This window comes from Panicum virgatum, chromosome 1K (assembly GCF_016808335.1).
Source record: "Panicum virgatum strain AP13 chromosome 1K, P.virgatum_v5, whole genome shotgun sequence".
Taxonomy (NCBI): Eukaryota; Viridiplantae; Streptophyta; class Magnoliopsida; order Poales; family Poaceae; genus Panicum; species Panicum virgatum.
This window is the reverse complement of record NC_053136.1, coordinates 49,866,921-49,883,810: the sequence shown is the minus strand read 5'-3', so window position 1 is coordinate 49,883,810 and position 16,890 is coordinate 49,866,921. Positions and strand designations below refer to the sequence as shown.

Genomic DNA, 16,890 nt, shown 5'->3' with positions numbered 1-16,890 from the left:
AATTAATGACAACGGTTTGTGGATTAACGATTTCATTTGAGAAGATGAGTATAGGTTGATTCACGGATGAAAGACATTTGTGTTGTGAACGTATGGAGTTTTGGAGATGATGCGTAAAGCTCGGGCTCAAGGCAAGGTATTATCAAATAGGGCTTTTACATTTACGGTCACAAGGCGTTTAGTGGATGAAAAGTGACCGGATTTGTTGGATAGTTAGCCGTTACTATCAAGAGGGGTTGTGTACTCATGCTTGACGGGTCTTTAGTGCCATTTTGCTCAAAATGTCTAGTTGCATGCATGAGGGCTAACGGCGCTTTGAAAGTTTGAAATAGACTAAGGTTCGAGCTCACTGAGTAAACGGCGGACAGTCCGCACCTGAGGGGCGGACCGTCCGCCGCCCATTCCAGAGAGCTTGCAGAGGCTCTGGTGGGCTGGCGGACTGTCCGGCCCAGAGGGGCGGACAGTCCGCGATCGTTCCAGAGAGCTTGCAGAGGCTCTGGTGGGCTGGCGGACAGTCCGGCCCAGGTGGGGGACGGTCCGCTACTGTATTTCATTTTTACCAGAAAGGGTGTCTCTCTGGTGTGGGCTTCAAAGTTAAACTGCGGACGGTCCGCTCCTGAGGCGCGGACGGTCCGCAGGCTAATCTCAAAGTTGTTCCAGAGACGATGTTTAGTCTCTGGTGGGGTTGGAACTCTTAACTGCGGACGGTCCGCCACTGGGGCGCGGACGGTCCGCCAGGGCTTAACGGCTAGTTCTGACATGCATTAAATGCACTCTGACTCACTGGTTTATAACGGCGGACAGTCCGGTTTTGAATCGCGGACGGTCCGCGACTTCGCAGAAAAGAGTGTAACGGCTAGTTTTTGGAGGGATGTCTATATATACCCCAATGCCCGGCCATTGGGTGATTCTCTTGGCCATTTGGATAGCATTCTTGACACATTAGAGCTAAGGCATCCCTCTCTCACACACACTTGCTTAGAGATTGCATTTTTGAGAGTGTGAGAGCTTCCTAGTGCATTGCATCAAGAGTTTGAGCTTTGTGGCATTAGGGATACTTCAAGCAAGCGTCATCAACTTGTTACTCTTGGGAGTTGCCGCTCCCTAGACGGCTTGGAGAAGTGGATTTCGTGGAGCACCTCCAAGGAGATTGTTGAGGAGCCCCGATTTCGGTTGTGAGAGGTCTTGTGCTCACCTCACCGGAGTGGTGAAGAGCAACTCTAGTGGAATCGAGGTGTGGAGCGGTTCCTTGATTCAAGCCGGCTCAAGATCAAGAGGTTCTTGATAGAGGAGCGGTTGATTCTTGGAATCCACCTCAACGTGGATTAGGGGTGACCGGCAAGTCATCGACACCACGGGATAATTTCTTGTGTCAAGCTTGGTTACTACTCTTGCTCTCTTTAATACTTGCTTTACTTTGAGCAATTTTCTTTACTAGAGCTTGAATTGTGTCTTGTCACCCTAGGTTGCAAACCCATCTAGAGATAGTAATAGCTTGACATAGGGCTTTCCTTTGTTACTAATTAAATTTCTCTAGTGGTATTGGTTTTAGTTTTTAAACCGCCTATTCACCCCCCCTCTAGTCGGTGTTCTTGATCCTACAATGGGGACCATAAAGAACTCATCTGACACTTTTCGAGAAGAGGTGCAGTAAATTTCCTAACAAAATTTATTCATCTGAACAACTGATCAAGTGCATCCACAAATTTTAATGACCAGAGCTATTGCAAAAGTTGACGGAGCCATTATCCAAAAGCCAGGATACTCTAATATTGACAGATTCATTATGCAAAAGCTAAGATATTATAATATTGCAGAGCCATCATCCAAAAGCCAAGATACAGGAACTCACCCGTCACCATACAATCTTCAAAGCATCACACCAGGAAGTCATCCATCTGCAGTGATAGCAGAGACAAACCAAAGGCAATTGCAAGAAAGCGAGCCCACAGATGATGGAATACAACTGTAATAGTTTATGTTTGCATGATGGAACATGGAAAATATAAGAGAAGCATACGGTGGCCCCGCACGGCCTCGCCCACCAGCGACGGCGGCCTCTGCCGCCAGCTTCGCGCCCCGCCCGCAGCAGCCTCGGCCACCAGCGCCGGCGGAGGAGGCGGCGGGGGACCAAAGGAGGAGGCGGCATCGGAGTAGATCCACTCTGTACCGAGGTCGGAGAAGGCCGCGCCGGCGTGGATCCAGCCGACAAGCACGGCGCCAGTGCGGAGGCGGCGCCTAGGGTTAGGGTCGGGAGGAGCTCGAGAGAGGCGTCGCGAGCGTGGACGGGGTGGCCCCCACCCCTTTCCCTCGCCGGATCTGGAGGGAAGGAGGCGGCCGGAGGCCGGAGCTGAGGAGGGCGAGGGTCGCGGCGGCGGGGGGAGAGAGAGGGGGGGCAAACGCGAGAGGGAGAGGGAGAGGGGGAGCGCGCGGGGGGGGGGGGGGGGGGGGGGGTGGGGCGGGGGCGGGGTGTGGGGGGTGGGTGCGCCGGTGGGGGGTGGGGGGCCGGCAGGGACGGACGCGCGGGGTGGCGGGGTGAAGCGGTGCGTTGAAGCCGCGGATCCATATAACATCAGCCGCTCGATCGCGTTGAAGTCGGGTTGGAGAAGATCTCCGTCGTACATTTCAATGGAGTTACTTTTTCTGGGTACATTTGGATGGGTGGACAACAGTTGGAGCATCTCAGTGGGGGTAGATTTAGTGGGTGGCCGTAGCAAAGAAAACTTCGTGCTTTAATGGATAGAAACGACGTTGGAAAGCTCCAGCCCCCCCTCCCCCCCAATTATAACTCCCCTCAGATCCAGCATTCCGGCTAGTGATGCAGGAATTCGGTTCCCACTTAACTGGCGTTTTTCCAAGGTCAATTTCAGTGGGAGTATTATAGGAGTATCATGGACATTAAATTTATTAATATGTACCAATAGTAGGAGGAGAGATGGGAGATAAATGTCATGAAATATGAGAAGAGTATGACACTCTACTGGCATAGTTCTCAAATTTACAGTCTTCATCACTGTCTCGATGACACTCCATTGAGACTAGCTTAAGATCAACTACACTTACACCCAGAAAAACTCTAGGTCGGGCGAGGCAGATAAGCAAATGAAGTCAAGCTCCCCCGAGCCACTCGAGATTTTCGTAGCAGTATAAAAAGAAGCCAAATCATAAGTAGTGCATTTCATCTAAGAACTTGGATTTGGACATTACTTCCCCAAGTAAGGCCGTGTTTAGTTCCCAAAAAAATTTCTACAGTATCCGTCACATTAAATCGTCGGACACATGCATAGAGCATTAAATACAGTTGAAAAAATAACTAATTATACAGTCCAACTAATTCATACGAGATGAATCTAATGACGCTAATTAATTTATAATTAGATATTAATTGTCAAATAACAACAAAATGTGCTACAGTATCAAAACCCATACTTTTCGCGAACTAAACACAGCCTAAGTTTCTAAACTTTCAAAAGAATTTGGATTCAATTCAAACCCCCTTTTTCCAAACATGGCCTCGGTGTCCTCACAAAGCTCCATTCTTCTTTCCAACGCCACATACCACCCAGCTTTGCCGGGCAGTTTTTTCCCCCCGGATATGTTACAGCAAGTAGTACTAGCGCGGAGAAGCAACAGGAGATCCTGGGCGTTCCACGCGCGCGCGCTTCGCTGCCCGTCCTTTCGCCGGCCAAGTTCACCCGCCTCGAGGTCGAGGCGCCCGCCGCGGCTTCTGTTCTGCCTCGGGCGGGCGCGGACAAGTTCGTTGCGCCTTGCCGGACGTTCCGCCGCGGTGTACCGTACCGTGTGCTACGGCCTAGGACTAGGAGTGGTACGGGTACCAGTAGAACGAGCGAGCAGCCAAACGAGCGATTCTGATTCGCACGCACGGCGGCGATCCACGACCCGTACGAACTAAGGGTGGGCAAATTTAACCGAAACCGAAGAACCGAACCGAAAGAACCGGAACCGAAACCGAAATAACCGGAACCGAAAAATTCGATTCCTTGTTCGGTTCCAGATATTGAAGAACCGAAATAATCGAAAAAAATTCGGTTCCTACCCTCGGGTAACCGAATTAACCGAAAGAACCGAATTACATAAACTTTGCATTTTGTAAGATTATATTTAGTTTACATGTGATGTATCATACTTCAATTGCCATGTATTTCTCTTACTATATTGTTATTGTTCTCTTCTCAATTATTATTCTCTAAAGTAGAGGAAGTATTGTCTAAATTTGCTATAGAACATGTATATTTTTCTTGTTATCTTAGCTTTCGGTAAAAAAATTCGGTTAGTTCGGTTAGAACCGAAACCGAACCGAAAGAACCGAGAACCGAAATACTCGGTTCCTGAAATTTCTTGGAACCGATCGGTTCCTATTTTTTAAGAACCGAATTTCTTCGAAAACCGAAGAACCGAACCGAACCGAACTGAAGAACCGAATGCCCACCCCTACGAACGCCCCTGACGAGGTTCGGCCAGGCACCTCCGTGACAACGCGAGCACGAGCACTGCTAGCTTTGCCTTTACGTGACACTTGGCCGTCCTTTCAGGCTTCTCCCCCCCTTGGCTCATTCCTTTCGGACGCGACGCAGCACGCACGGGGCCATCCGCCATCGTCGCCCGCGCATCATCAGGTCATGCGCGCGCTCCGATCCTCCACGGGTGCCGGCCATGTGACGAGCGCCCTTGCTCGGGGGCGCGGCCCTTTTCCCCCGCTGTCGTCGTCGCCATCGCGGGCGACGAGACGCCGAGCCTGGAAAGGTTCCAAAGGATGAAAAAAGGGAGCTAGAGCTACGCAAAAAAAAAATCAAAAAGGGCAAAAGCTACGCAATTTTTTTTTTCAAAAAACAGGGAGGGAGGGAGCTACGGAAGGGGTCAAAAGGGCACTGATTCTTTCCTGATGCGATGTGCGCTCCTGCTGCGCAAGCTGGCGAAAACACCCTGCAGAGGGACAAGAGGTTGCCGTAGGCACGCCAAAGAGCCAGGTGGGGCCGCGATCGATCGTCGTAATCCGCAACCGCAGTGGGGAAATTACCACGCAGTTTACCTTGCCCCGGCAAGCTTCTGGTGCAAGTGCATGGCTTGCTCTTGCTGCTGGCCTGCTGCCCGATGTCGTCTCCGCGAACCAGGAAGGCAGGAAAGGACTCGGGGGGGGGGGGGGGGGGGGGGGTCGCACCGTCGCAGGCTTGCAGGTGTAGGGAAAAAGGACAGGAAGGTGCGCGGCGTGCTTCGCCCTCGAAGAGAAGTGGTAAATTTTTACTGCCATTTCCCCAACTGAAGTGAACTCTTTCGGTTAGATTCAGGCCAGATTTGATTTTTTTTCTGTTTCTGTTGTAAGTCTCGTCACATCACATGTTTAAATATTAATTAAAAGCATCAAATATAAATTTATTATAAATATAATTTCATAAGTTGTGACTTAATCACATGACGAAGTTATTAACCATAATTAATTTATAATTTAACCACTAATTACTACAGTAATCATCCTCTAATTGTACTTTAGTTATACTTAATATATTCGTCTAGAACATTGCAATTTATACAACTAGTTTAATATTAAATTGACATCCGATGCTAAAGCCACAAAAACCGAACGAGACCTCATCTGTCCCGGACAGATAAAGACCTAGCATTTGCTACAACAGTTACACTGACAGACTGACTACACACACGAAGGGAAGCTTTCTCTCGCTCTTCGATAAAGGAAGCGCATGTGCACGAGGGGAACAAAAGCTGGATCCGGGACCGAAATCAACAGGAGGCTGTGTGCTCTAGGACCTAAGGCTGGTTCCAGCAGGACGCGGTTGCGCATGCGGAAAATGTTCCGGATCCGCATCTGGACCCACCATCCGCTTCGCGATAGGAGAACATGCATTCCAGCGGAACGCGGATGCGGGAGGTGAGACCGTGAGAGGATGCGGGGAGAAAAGAGAACACGTCAATATGCAGTACGCCCAGGGCCATCTCATATTTTACGTAACCGCATCCGCACTCTCCTGGAAGCGGTAGCACCGCATCTGCCCAGGCTCAGGATTCGTTATTTCCGCATCCACATCGCGATAGGAGCACTGCTGGAAACAGCGTAAGCGTGGGCCGCATAGAGCCCGCGCTACGGCGGCGAGAATGATCGGCGCCTGATTTTCCGGGTAGTTTGTTGTGGACGGGGCCCACAAACCCAAACTACAACCCTGTCTCTCCTCTTGGCCCAAAAGAAAAGTGGCTTACGGCCCAGTCTATGATACAGGCGGGCCCAATTAAACAACTGAATGTTGTGTTACTTGCTGTAATGCTAAAACTATACACTGGAAGTACAGAGAAGTGACAGAACTACAGCTCCTAAAAAAAGCTAAAAAAAGTGACAACTACAGAAGTCGCTGAACATCAAAAATGCTATTTTGCTAGTCAGTCTTACAGACTTACAATTACATCTTCACAAGTACCTCAACAAGTCAAGAGCAGCAGCAAACACATCACAAATTTTTTTTAAAAAAAACAAGGAACAGCACAACAGAAGGCTTTACGGACAAAAATCCCGGTTGGGCTCTCCAAAGGTCTGCAGGTGTGTTGTTAGCCCGTGCTGTGCTCCAGGGTCACTACTTCTGTCACTGTGTCAACGCCTTAGCGTATAGGCGACAAGGTGGTATGTACAGGCGGGGTGGCAGAACACTGTCTCATCTCAACCTTTTATACAGCTGCTGGTGCTATCAGACCTGGTAGACCATTCCTACCTCTAGGGTGGAAGCATGAGGTATGTTTGCGGCGTACGAAGGGCTGCGACTGTTCTTTCTCAAGAACTCGTAGAAGTTTATCACAATTCGCTTTATGAAACTTGATCCACTCTTCGCCTTCATGTACGAGTGCCCCAGGATGAAGGACATGCCTGCCTCCCTTGCGTCCATGAGCTCCTGCAGCTCGCGGCGCACCTCACTGTCCACCTGGGCGCTCTTTGGTATCATGAACCTTGCTTTCTTTCGCTTGGGTGCTATGTTCTGTGCGTCTATATCCTTGTGAGGAGATGCTGATGCATCAAGGTCCCCATCCTCTTCCCACAGTGGAATTCCAGTGCTAACTGGAGACAATTTATCAGAGGGCCTATCTGTATCCTCCACAAAACCATTCTTGTCACATTCCCCGGAGCTGCGGATGAACTCTGCAATGTTGCTGACTAGCTCCTTCTCAAACTCTAGGTCATCCTTCTGCACATCACGATACCCATACCTGACAATAACCCTGTACAGCCTGTACTCTTTTGGACCAATGCGACCCACGAGAAATCGGTCTTCAGGTTGCACGTGTGGCACTGGAACTGATTTAACACAAAGAAAGACCAGCACCTGACAAAAAAACAAATGTGAGAACTGTACAAGTTATTCAGATCTATAAATTGCCCGGCATAATGATGCAATTTATTCAGATTTCTGAATAGTGCATTCAGGCAAACTAAAAAAAAAGGGTTGTGCCAAAGGATGCTAGCCCAGTTGGTTAGTCACTCCGGCGGCACCCCTCAGGTCCTGAGTTCGACTCCCCGTGGGAGCGAATTTCAGGCTGAGGGTAAAAAAATCCCCTCGCTGGCCCCGTGTGCCAAAGCACTGGTTGTGAGACTACCCAGGTCGGCCTAAGGACCGTTACATGGCCCAGGCACAGTTCCCAGGGGTTACGTCTCCCAGTGTCAGGGCGGGGCCAGGGTTCGGGGATTTTCTCGGTCGGGGAAGCCGAGGCTTCTTCTTAAGTTAATACCAGTGGGGCGGTCTTTCCCCATCCGGCCGAGTTTTTTTTAAAAAAGGGTTGCGTGTACTCTGAATAGGGAACCCGTGATAAGGTACCTGGTGAAATGCAGGCAGATTGGTGACAAAGTGGGAGAAAATGGCTGGAATTCCAGACATTAGTTCTGTATGTATTAGCCCAATGCCTCGAACGCGGACAATGCCCAGTGAAGGACCAAGGTTTAAGAGCCAGTTTACTGATACCTTGTTTTGGACATCGAACTCGTACTTCTTTATTGTGCCATAGTGCCAGACACACATGACTACCATAAATATGAAAGAAAGAGTAATAGGGACCCAAGCACCTTCATGAAACTTGACAAGAGAAGCTGAGAAGTAGAGTACTTCAATTGTGCCAAAGAAAAGCAGGAAACCAATGGCAAGGAAGATACTCTTGTTCCAGCAAAGCACAATAACGAGTGACATTAAGCATGTGGTGACAAGCATAACCGTTATTACCGCCAACCCTGTACAAGAAAGTAGGGCAAAACATCAACAAATATATATGAGAAGATTCACTTCGATGTATAAAAGGAGCACAACAGATAGCTGAAATTATTACTTGCGAGGGAAAGAACTATTTGAATATGGGCTCTCGTTTTCTTTTCTTTTCTTTTTACCTTGTGCATTTGCCAAGTGCTTTGTGTCTCTGAAGCCAATAGTAACAGCCAGGCACAGTACCATCAGCATCCAATTGATTTCTGGTATGTATATCTGACCGTGCACTGTAGAGGATGTATGCACAAGCTTCACTCCAGGAAAACAACTTAATGAAGAGCACTGCTTGATTATGGAAAAGGTTCCCGTAATAATTGCTTGACTTCCAACTACAGCAGCAAGTATTGCAATCACCAGAACAGGCCATCTGAGTGATTCTACAGAAACAGTTGCCTACATCAGCGCTTCAAAATATGCAGATTTTTAAATGGGAATTTATGATAAAAAATACTTTAATAATAATATTTAAAAGGAACCAAAAAGGAAATCAAAGAGATGTACCTGGTACTGACACATAAAATCCAATATGATAACTACTCTCAAAGTTGTGATGTTGTGAAATAAAAGCAGCCTGTCCCATATAAGCCAGTACAAGAGCAGGATAGACCACAGATATGAATGCAATCTGTTGGGGAACAAATAAAAACTCATTAAACTGGAACTAGTCCAAAACTTCAAAAAGAAAACAAAGAGTGTTAAGTAGAACAATCAAGACAAAAGATCATGAGAATGTCACTATCTCGTAAAATGTCAAGGATACAGAGTACGGATATACAGATAGATTAAAGTATGCAGGGAAAGAAATAGTCTGAACTGTCGACAGAACAGAAACATGTATTGAGCACAGGTAACTGGTTGATCTTTCAAGGAAATCAGCAAGTGTTTTTACATGAAAATTTAAATTATTCCATTCCTATAACGAGCAGATTTTAGTCAAGAGCAGGACACTCGCAGAAATTGTTTTTCTGATGAAGGTGACAACTCACCACAAAATTGCTAAGAAAAAGGGATAATGAAAATCCCATGTGGATGAAGAAAGAGTTTAAATGTTATGGATAATTAGAAAATACATAAAACTAGTGCCTTACAATTTTTCTATATTTACAACAATCCTAAATGTGGCATACATATGGAAAGCCATGAAAGTAGGAGCTTTTATCAGTCATGTAAGTAACTGCATCTTTTAATTTTATTGTGCAAAGAATAGAAATTGAGTTAAGTTAGACATAATTTTATTTCCGTACAAGAAAAAGGTGCCGAATCAGTAGAATTGAACTAACCAGGGGTCAGAAATAAACACTGAAGGCTATAAACAAAACGTGCATCATGTTCCTATAAGTTGCAATAGATTCATCCCATACCTGAATTGACGATTGTGAGAAGTGTCCAAGATCTGCATACATGGCTTCAGAGCCTAAAAGTGTCAACAAGAAAGAAAGAAAGTGTCAGCCTTCTGACATTGCAATTCAAGTAGGGCCGCAACCAAACAGCAGGCAACAGCAGTACAGCGTATCTGTACCTGTTACACATAGAAGGATTCCACCCAGTGACATCCAGCCACCAGTCTGAGTCTTCTTGAGGAATTGGTACATGTAGTATGGCGAGAGGGCTCGATAGACATGGTGGTCCCAATGGATGATATTGTAGAGACCTATTGCACTTATGCAGAGAAGCCAAATGCATACTATTGGTGCAAAAAGAAACCCAACTTTGTGTGTCCCATAGTGTTGCAGTGCAAATAAGCATATAAGTATGGCACAAGCCACAGGAAGTTCTATATCTGCATATAAACAAGTTGCAATGAACATCTCATAAGCATGGCGCAATTGAACATACATTAAGTTGACTGAAACATTTGCGCCTATTAATTCAACTATGTACCATATGGCACGCACTCAAAGAAAGGATTTAACCTACATTTGTGCTGCTCCTTTTCCATCGACAACTCGAGCCCAGATACCGCAGAAAACACTGCAAATGAACCAGCAGAGCACATATGGCGTCAGAAACAAATAGAACGGCATGGAGACAGACGATCCAGAGCGAAGAAGGAAAGGGTCCAACCGGAGACTGCAGGGGTGAGCACGCCGTCGCCGATGACCATACAGGTCCCCAGCAGCGCGAACAGCAGCAACAGCCTCTGCAGCACCCTGTACTTCTCCAACACCGCCCTGACCCTTGACACGGGCCGCTCGCCGCGACGCCCCGTGACCTTGTCTTCCTCCATGAGCTCATCTCTGGTGCCGCCACCGGGCAGCAGGCCAGCGCGGACATGGCGGCAGATGAGGGAGTAGAGCGCGAAGGTGCCGCCCTCCCCGCCGTCGTCCGCGCGGAGCACGATGAGCACGTACTTGACAAGGGTGATGAGGGTCAGCGTCCAGAAGACGAAAGAGAGGACGCCGTAGATCTCCTCGTTGCCCGCCGAGTGCTGGATGTCGTCGCCGGCGAAGGCGCTCTTGTAGACGTAGAGCGGCGACGTGGCCACGTCGCCGTACACCACCCCGAGGCTCTGGTACGCGAGCAGCAGCGTCGCGCGCCATGACTCCCCACGCCACCTCTGCAGGAGAAGCAAAGCAATCGAGCAAGCAGTCAGGAAGGAAATGGAGGAGCAAGGCCCCCACCCAACACAGACGAGCGCTCCGAATCCAAGGACTCCGAGAGCCGCGAGCTGACTCGCTCACCTTCCCGTGCGCCGCCGCCGCGCCGCCCGCGGCTTCCAGATCCATGTGCCCGGCCCCGGCCCCGCACGCGCCGCCTCAATGCGTCACGCCTGCCGCCGCCATGGCAGCAAACCTCGTCGAATCGTCGCGAGAGGGAACAAGGAATCGGTCCTCGGAGCCGAATCCTTCCGCGGCGGCGCGCCCAAGACCAAGATTTGTCCGTCGGCTTGGCCCGTAGCGAGCGGGAGGCCAACCAACCAACCAGACCAAGCAAAGCGAGGCACCCACAAAGCAAAGCGAGGCCAAGGCGCAGTCCACACTCCTCCTCGCCCCCCTCCTTCTACTTCTAGCACCTTCCCTCAAAACCACCTCGCCTAAACCAAAGCTACCTCGCTCGCCCCCACGCCTGTCGCGCCTCTCACTAACTCGCTATCAACCGCCCGTACGGAACGAGGCCGGGCGGTAACTTCCCCGCTGGCCGCGTACGAGAGCGCCACGACAAGGCAAAACGGCCCAAGGTGGGGGGAGAGGTCTCCCTCTGGCGGAGAGGGCGAACCAGCCAGCCAACCACGCGAGCAGGAGGAAGATAGGGATGCCGTGGGCTCCCCCCGCGGCCGCTCGCCCTACGGATTTTGATTCCAAACCACCCTGCTTTTTTGCTCGACGACGTCGAGTCGAGTCCGGTGAAGCGAGGCACGCCGCACGCCGCACGCAGCTTCCTCCTCTCTTGTAGCTAAAAGCTCGCTGCGGGTGCGGGGGGAGGTGTCGGCCGGCGGGATCGAGTTCGAGTGGGAGCTTGGGCTGTTGGGCGGAACGGGACGCGTGGAGCGGGTGGCTTGTCGCGACGGGGGATCGATACCAGGGTTTACCTTTCCGTCGGGAAGCGCTTTCCCGCCTGAGTCCGGGAACGGGAAACCGGCCGGTTCCCGGTGAAAACCGCCAGAAACCGGACGGGATGGCACTTCAAATTCAAAAATTGGGAAACCGATTTTCCCGACCGGGAACCGGTGTTTTCTGACCGGGAAACCGGTCACAGCGACCGGGAATTCAAGAAAAACAGGTGCAGTGAAGCCAAATTTTACAAAGAAATGACTCCATTTGAACAATTGACATGTTGTAAGATATTTTGAAGACATATATAATGTTTTAATGTATATAATGGACATAGCATTGCATAGTTAGTACGAACAATGGAAATTTTGGCAGCATTTCAGTGCAAATTGAATACATGACATGGCACAAACATATATAAGATACATATATACATGTCACACACATATATAGACATGTCACAGCATATGTTTTACACATATAGCGCCTTACAAATACAAGTCATATAGCACCGTTGAATTTGACCGAAAAATGTCGTCGGCTGCGGTGAAAATAAAATTTTTTTAGCAACATTTCCCCCTAATTTTGTAAAAAGCATTGCACAAAATATACATCGAGCAATTGTATATCATTGACACAGAGATAATGTATATAAATAGAAGTTCATACACACTAGTTCATACAAATCATCAAATACATAACCAAAGTCCATGCTCCATAGTACACATTATTCCGCATGATACATACAAATAACATGATGTGTATTTGATGATTTGTATGGACTATGGATATGAAGTTTGGATGGACTATTGTTGTGATTTATGGACTACTCATGCGAACACAACATTTATATGTATATGAACTTCTATTTATATGTTTATCTCCCTGTCAATGATATATAAATGCTTGATATATACTTTGTGCAATGCTATTTACAAAATTACGGGGAAATGTTGCCAAAATTTTTAATTTTCCCCTCGGCCGACGGCATTTCCCGGTCAAAATCAACGGAAACCGGTCGGGAAACGACGATTCCCGCTCGGGATGCAGCGGTTACCGTTCATACAAAATTTTTTAAATTTTTTAAATTTGGGCGAAATTTTCCGGGAAATTCTGGCGGTTTCCAATCCCGGATAGTTCCGGGAACGGGAAATTTTTCCGGTTTCCGGCGGATACCGGACGGGAAGTGAAACCCTGATCGATACGTCGTTGTACGTTTTGCTGCCTGTTTCAGCGCCTTTTAGGCCCTAATCAAGTGCCTTTCCTCGCTCCGCTCCTTTTTGGCTGCACTTTAATGGCAACCCGGCAGTGAATTATACGGGTTTGATGGGAACCCATCATGGTGTGGAGTGGAGGGAAAGGCGTAGAAATCGCAGGCGTCTGATTGGAAAAAAAATAGTGGTGCTAAATCTGTATATTGATGGAAATGGAACCAGTTAAAAATTATGCTTTGGGTCTCCTTCAAATATCGAAAGGGAAACGCTTAGCATGCGCCTGATATTTGAAGGAAAACAGTTAAACAGGCGACACATGAAAAACAAGACCTATGGTAAACTTCTTCGGTTTGGATTCAGACATGGGAAGTTGTTTGGGATCGGAATTGAAGTGCCGGTCTTAGAAGGGAAGCTTTAGAGCAAGTATAGTAACACTCTCTCAGCTGGCGAGGAGAAGCAACATCATCAAAAAAAAAAACAACCACGTCAGGAGAGAGAAACGAAAGCCGGCGGCAAACTCTTCGCCGGCTGAATGGAGCGTTGCACTGCTGCATGTGTGTCCAAATTAGCTAAACCGGTAGCACACAGCCGGCAGCAGGCGCAACAGTGGGCGCATGGCCGCGCATGCAGCCCGCCAGCCGGCTGCGTTATTGTTCTTGCTCTTAGGAGGGTACCCTGACGTGACGGAGGATGGTCGGTAGGCAGCATTGGGAGGCTGGGAGCTCAAGAATTGAGCGTTAGCAGTAGGCGGGGCAGCACGACTAGTTGTATTGGTGTGAAATGTCAAGCTGAAAACGAACAGTGCTCCTGCCTTTAATTTCAAAAAAACAAACAGTACATTGAGCTAGAGGTAGATTGGTGGAAGTTGAACTATAAGCTGCAAGCTTGTGATCTCCTGTCTTTAAGTTGTTGCTTGGGAGTGCTATTTTGCAGGCACCTCAAAATAGTACCCTCAAAAGGGGAAAAAAAGAAAAATCTTCTGCAAACCTCTTGGACCGAGTACAAGGCAAACTAAAAGTGCATTCTACGAAAATTACGTGACGAATGAGCAAAAGGGTTGGAGATGCAAACGAAGTTACAGTCGTACCACCGCCATGTTTTTTCTTCGAATGCGAAGTTCTCATATACTATTACAGTCAAAGATGCTCCCGATGTGACACGCGCCCTCGACCCCTGGTAAGAAATTTCAGCGCTGTCAAAAACAGGAAAAGCATGGCTGCTAGCTACAAATCAGTCCACGTAATTTTCATGCATTTATAAAGATCCTTTCGAAGGGGGAGCACATTTCTTTCCGTTGAAAAAGATGAGTCCACTTTATACTGCTTCTGATAGCTTGTCAAACAGGCGAAACGCAGTGTGAGCGAAAGAGATATGCACGGACGTGCGTACTTGCCGGCGGAAAGCTACGCGCGGGCGATGGTGCGCCGCGAGCATCTAATCTGCCGGCAGAAAAATATCCGTGTCCGGTGTTCCCAAAGCAGCAGCGTCCTCCAGCCCATCCAGCGTTTCCACCCTGAAAGAGACGCTGCTGGCAGCATCTGTTTTTTTTTTTTAAATTCCCGCGCGCTAAGGGCGCTGCTGCTTTTATTTTCAAAGAGGGAGAAAAAATGGCTCGTGTACATGCAGCGCGGACAAGTTTGCCCTTGCTGTTAGATGCTGCTGCTCTTCTTGCTGTTTCAGTGGAGGGTCAGGGCTGCTCGCTGAAATTTGGGTCGTCGTTGTTGAAAACCTTTCGTCGTCTGCTTGAATTCGGTGAAGGAGAAATCTCACGTCTCTCTCTGACAAAGTGAGCTCGAGATATTCTTCCTGCAGCCTGTGTTGTTGTGCGTGCAGGGTGCTTCGACTAATGTAGCTTGACAAGTTGTTTTGCTCATACTCTTTTTTATTCTTTTTTATGCTTTTTAGAAAGCAGATGGCGTTTCAGAAACCGCACGAAATCGAAACAAGAAGTTCAGGCCACCTACCTACTCTCGAGCCCCTACACTGCCAGCTATTTTTAAATCGCCGGGAGTCACTGATAAAATCGATAGAAAAAAAAGAAGCTGGACGCTTCCAGGTGAGCTGAATGCCTAGAATATCTTAGATGCGTGGTGCCACATGGTTGGGAGGCGTTAAAATTTCTCAAAATCAATAGATTAATCCGGCGCCAGAATTGAGTAGATCACTATCAGATTCTACGCGGGGCAGCAACATACGGAGACGATCTGATCCACCAGATTAGCTTCGGTAAGCCATGAGGTTTGCGAGCAAACAATCAGGGACTTTCAAATCTTTTTTTTTTTGAAAAGGAAGGGATTTTCAAATCCGTATATGTGTGCTCCCAGTTCATCGTTCTAGAAGACAGGACGTCAAATCTGAACACCTGATGGTTAACAACCGCTACGAGCTTTGCATTTGAAGGTTTGCAATCGCATTACCTTTGACAGCGGCGGATTCCAAACCCCTAATAAGCTCCCTGTCAACCTTTTTGTAACATCGCCCCTCTTATTCACCTCGTCTTTTCACCTTCTTTTTTTAGACGCCATTGGTATGGCATCGTCCTCCCCACCTAGCACATTGTTTGATCGAAAGAAACCAGGGGATGGAGAGACGTTGCTTTCGGTCGATCGCTCAAGACAGGAGGACGTCTACGGGTGTCTGAATAAGTTAATGCTCTTGCAACGCTCCAAAAGAAATCTTCAGAGCTCCTGCATGTCAAACTCGATGGCGCCGGTGCTCTCGTCTTGGTCCCCAAACCACCAACCAGAGAAGATCCTGACGCACCGATGCTACAGTTGTGGACTAATTTTTGACGCTTCTGTGCAAGTAGTATTGTTTAAGCACTTATACTAATTTGTGCCGGAAAATTTCCAGATCCTCTGGAAACCGAACCGAATTTCAGATGAAATTCGCACGGCTTTATTATCCAATAATAAATCTCCACATTTGGACCGAACCCTTATTCTAATTCGGCCTCGCTTTCGGGGCACCGTATCAGAATTGTGCTAGCAGCACGGACGACAAAGCTAAACAAAACACGTCCAGCTATTAGCCGGCCTGAATCTCTGTGATGACGTGTGACGTGGACGGGCCCTTGATAATATATCTAATCCAACAAATAATGACCGCGCGCATCCATCAGCCATGGCGGTCGACGGCCGGGCCCCACCGCGGCCTCCGACGTTCGCAGAGGTTCGGCTCCGGTCACATCCGCGTCCCCGTCGGGCATGGCGGCGTCGCTGTCGCCGGCCGGGGCCCGCCGTCGACGGTGCCGATGCGGAGGCGGGCGTTGAGCTTTCTTTATTTTTTTTCCTTTTTCTTTTTGGTCGGCGTACGGGCGCGGGCGGAGCTGGACGAGAATATCTTCCTTCCCATCGTCTTCCTCTTCCCCAGCCAGCAGCCACCTCGGCAGGCTCGCTCCCATGTTCTTGGGCCACGGCCACAAATTTCCTGCGTGGTGTTAGGTGAGACTTGCGTGTGCTCGTCAAGAGTTTTACTTACCTGGGCAGCTGACTAATCGACAGTGGGAAAGACACTACGGTAAGCCAGTCCAGCAGAGATTTTCGTTTGCTTGTTCTTTCGATAAACCAAGCCGTCAAAGGCTCGTGTACTAGTTTTTTTTTTTTTTAAAATGTTAACCTACCTATACGTGGCACGTGCACTGACACGTCGGCTTCAGTACTGATTTGTTTTCGGTACAGGCTAGTATTAAAGTGACTCATCAAGTCATCATGAGCTCGGACCGGTGCCACCCGCTATCTGGTGTGCAGTCGATTTCTTGCTGGTTCGATGTGATAATAATATCTCCTCGAATAATTGGTTTGTTTGTGTCAGAAAGAAAAAAAATGCTAGAAGCGTTTTAGGTTGGCGTATTGGTGGATCGAGCCAAGTACTATATGGAGGCGGATGGTCATGGAGAGCAGAGGTTGGCAGCTAACT

At 48.4% G+C, this 16,890-nt stretch overlaps 1 protein-coding gene across 2 annotated transcripts; it reads right to left on the bottom strand.

Annotated features, from left to right (window-relative positions):
* Positions 1–6,260: 6,260 nt before the first annotated feature.
* Positions 6,261–11,668, bottom strand: LOC120640678 (potassium transporter 25-like). Of its 2 annotated transcripts, none has more exons than XM_039916582.1 (9): positions 10,949–11,668; positions 10,332–10,824; positions 10,185–10,238; positions 9,787–10,047; positions 9,629–9,681; positions 8,769–8,892; positions 8,390–8,644; positions 7,830–8,236; positions 6,261–7,340 (listed from the first exon to the last, which is right to left on the bottom strand). In XM_039916582.1, exons 1-9 carry the CDS (start codon positions 10,991–10,993, stop codon positions 6,711–6,713), a joined length of 2,322 nt encoding a protein of 773 aa, XP_039772516.1. In that variant the 5' UTR covers positions 10,994–11,668; the 3' UTR covers positions 6,261–6,710. The 2 variants fall into 2 exon arrangements, with proteins under 2 accessions (XP_039772516.1, XP_039772521.1); XM_039916587.1 differs by having other exon boundaries at positions 8,075–8,236.
* Between the last annotated feature and the right edge of the window lie 5,222 nt (positions 11,669–16,890).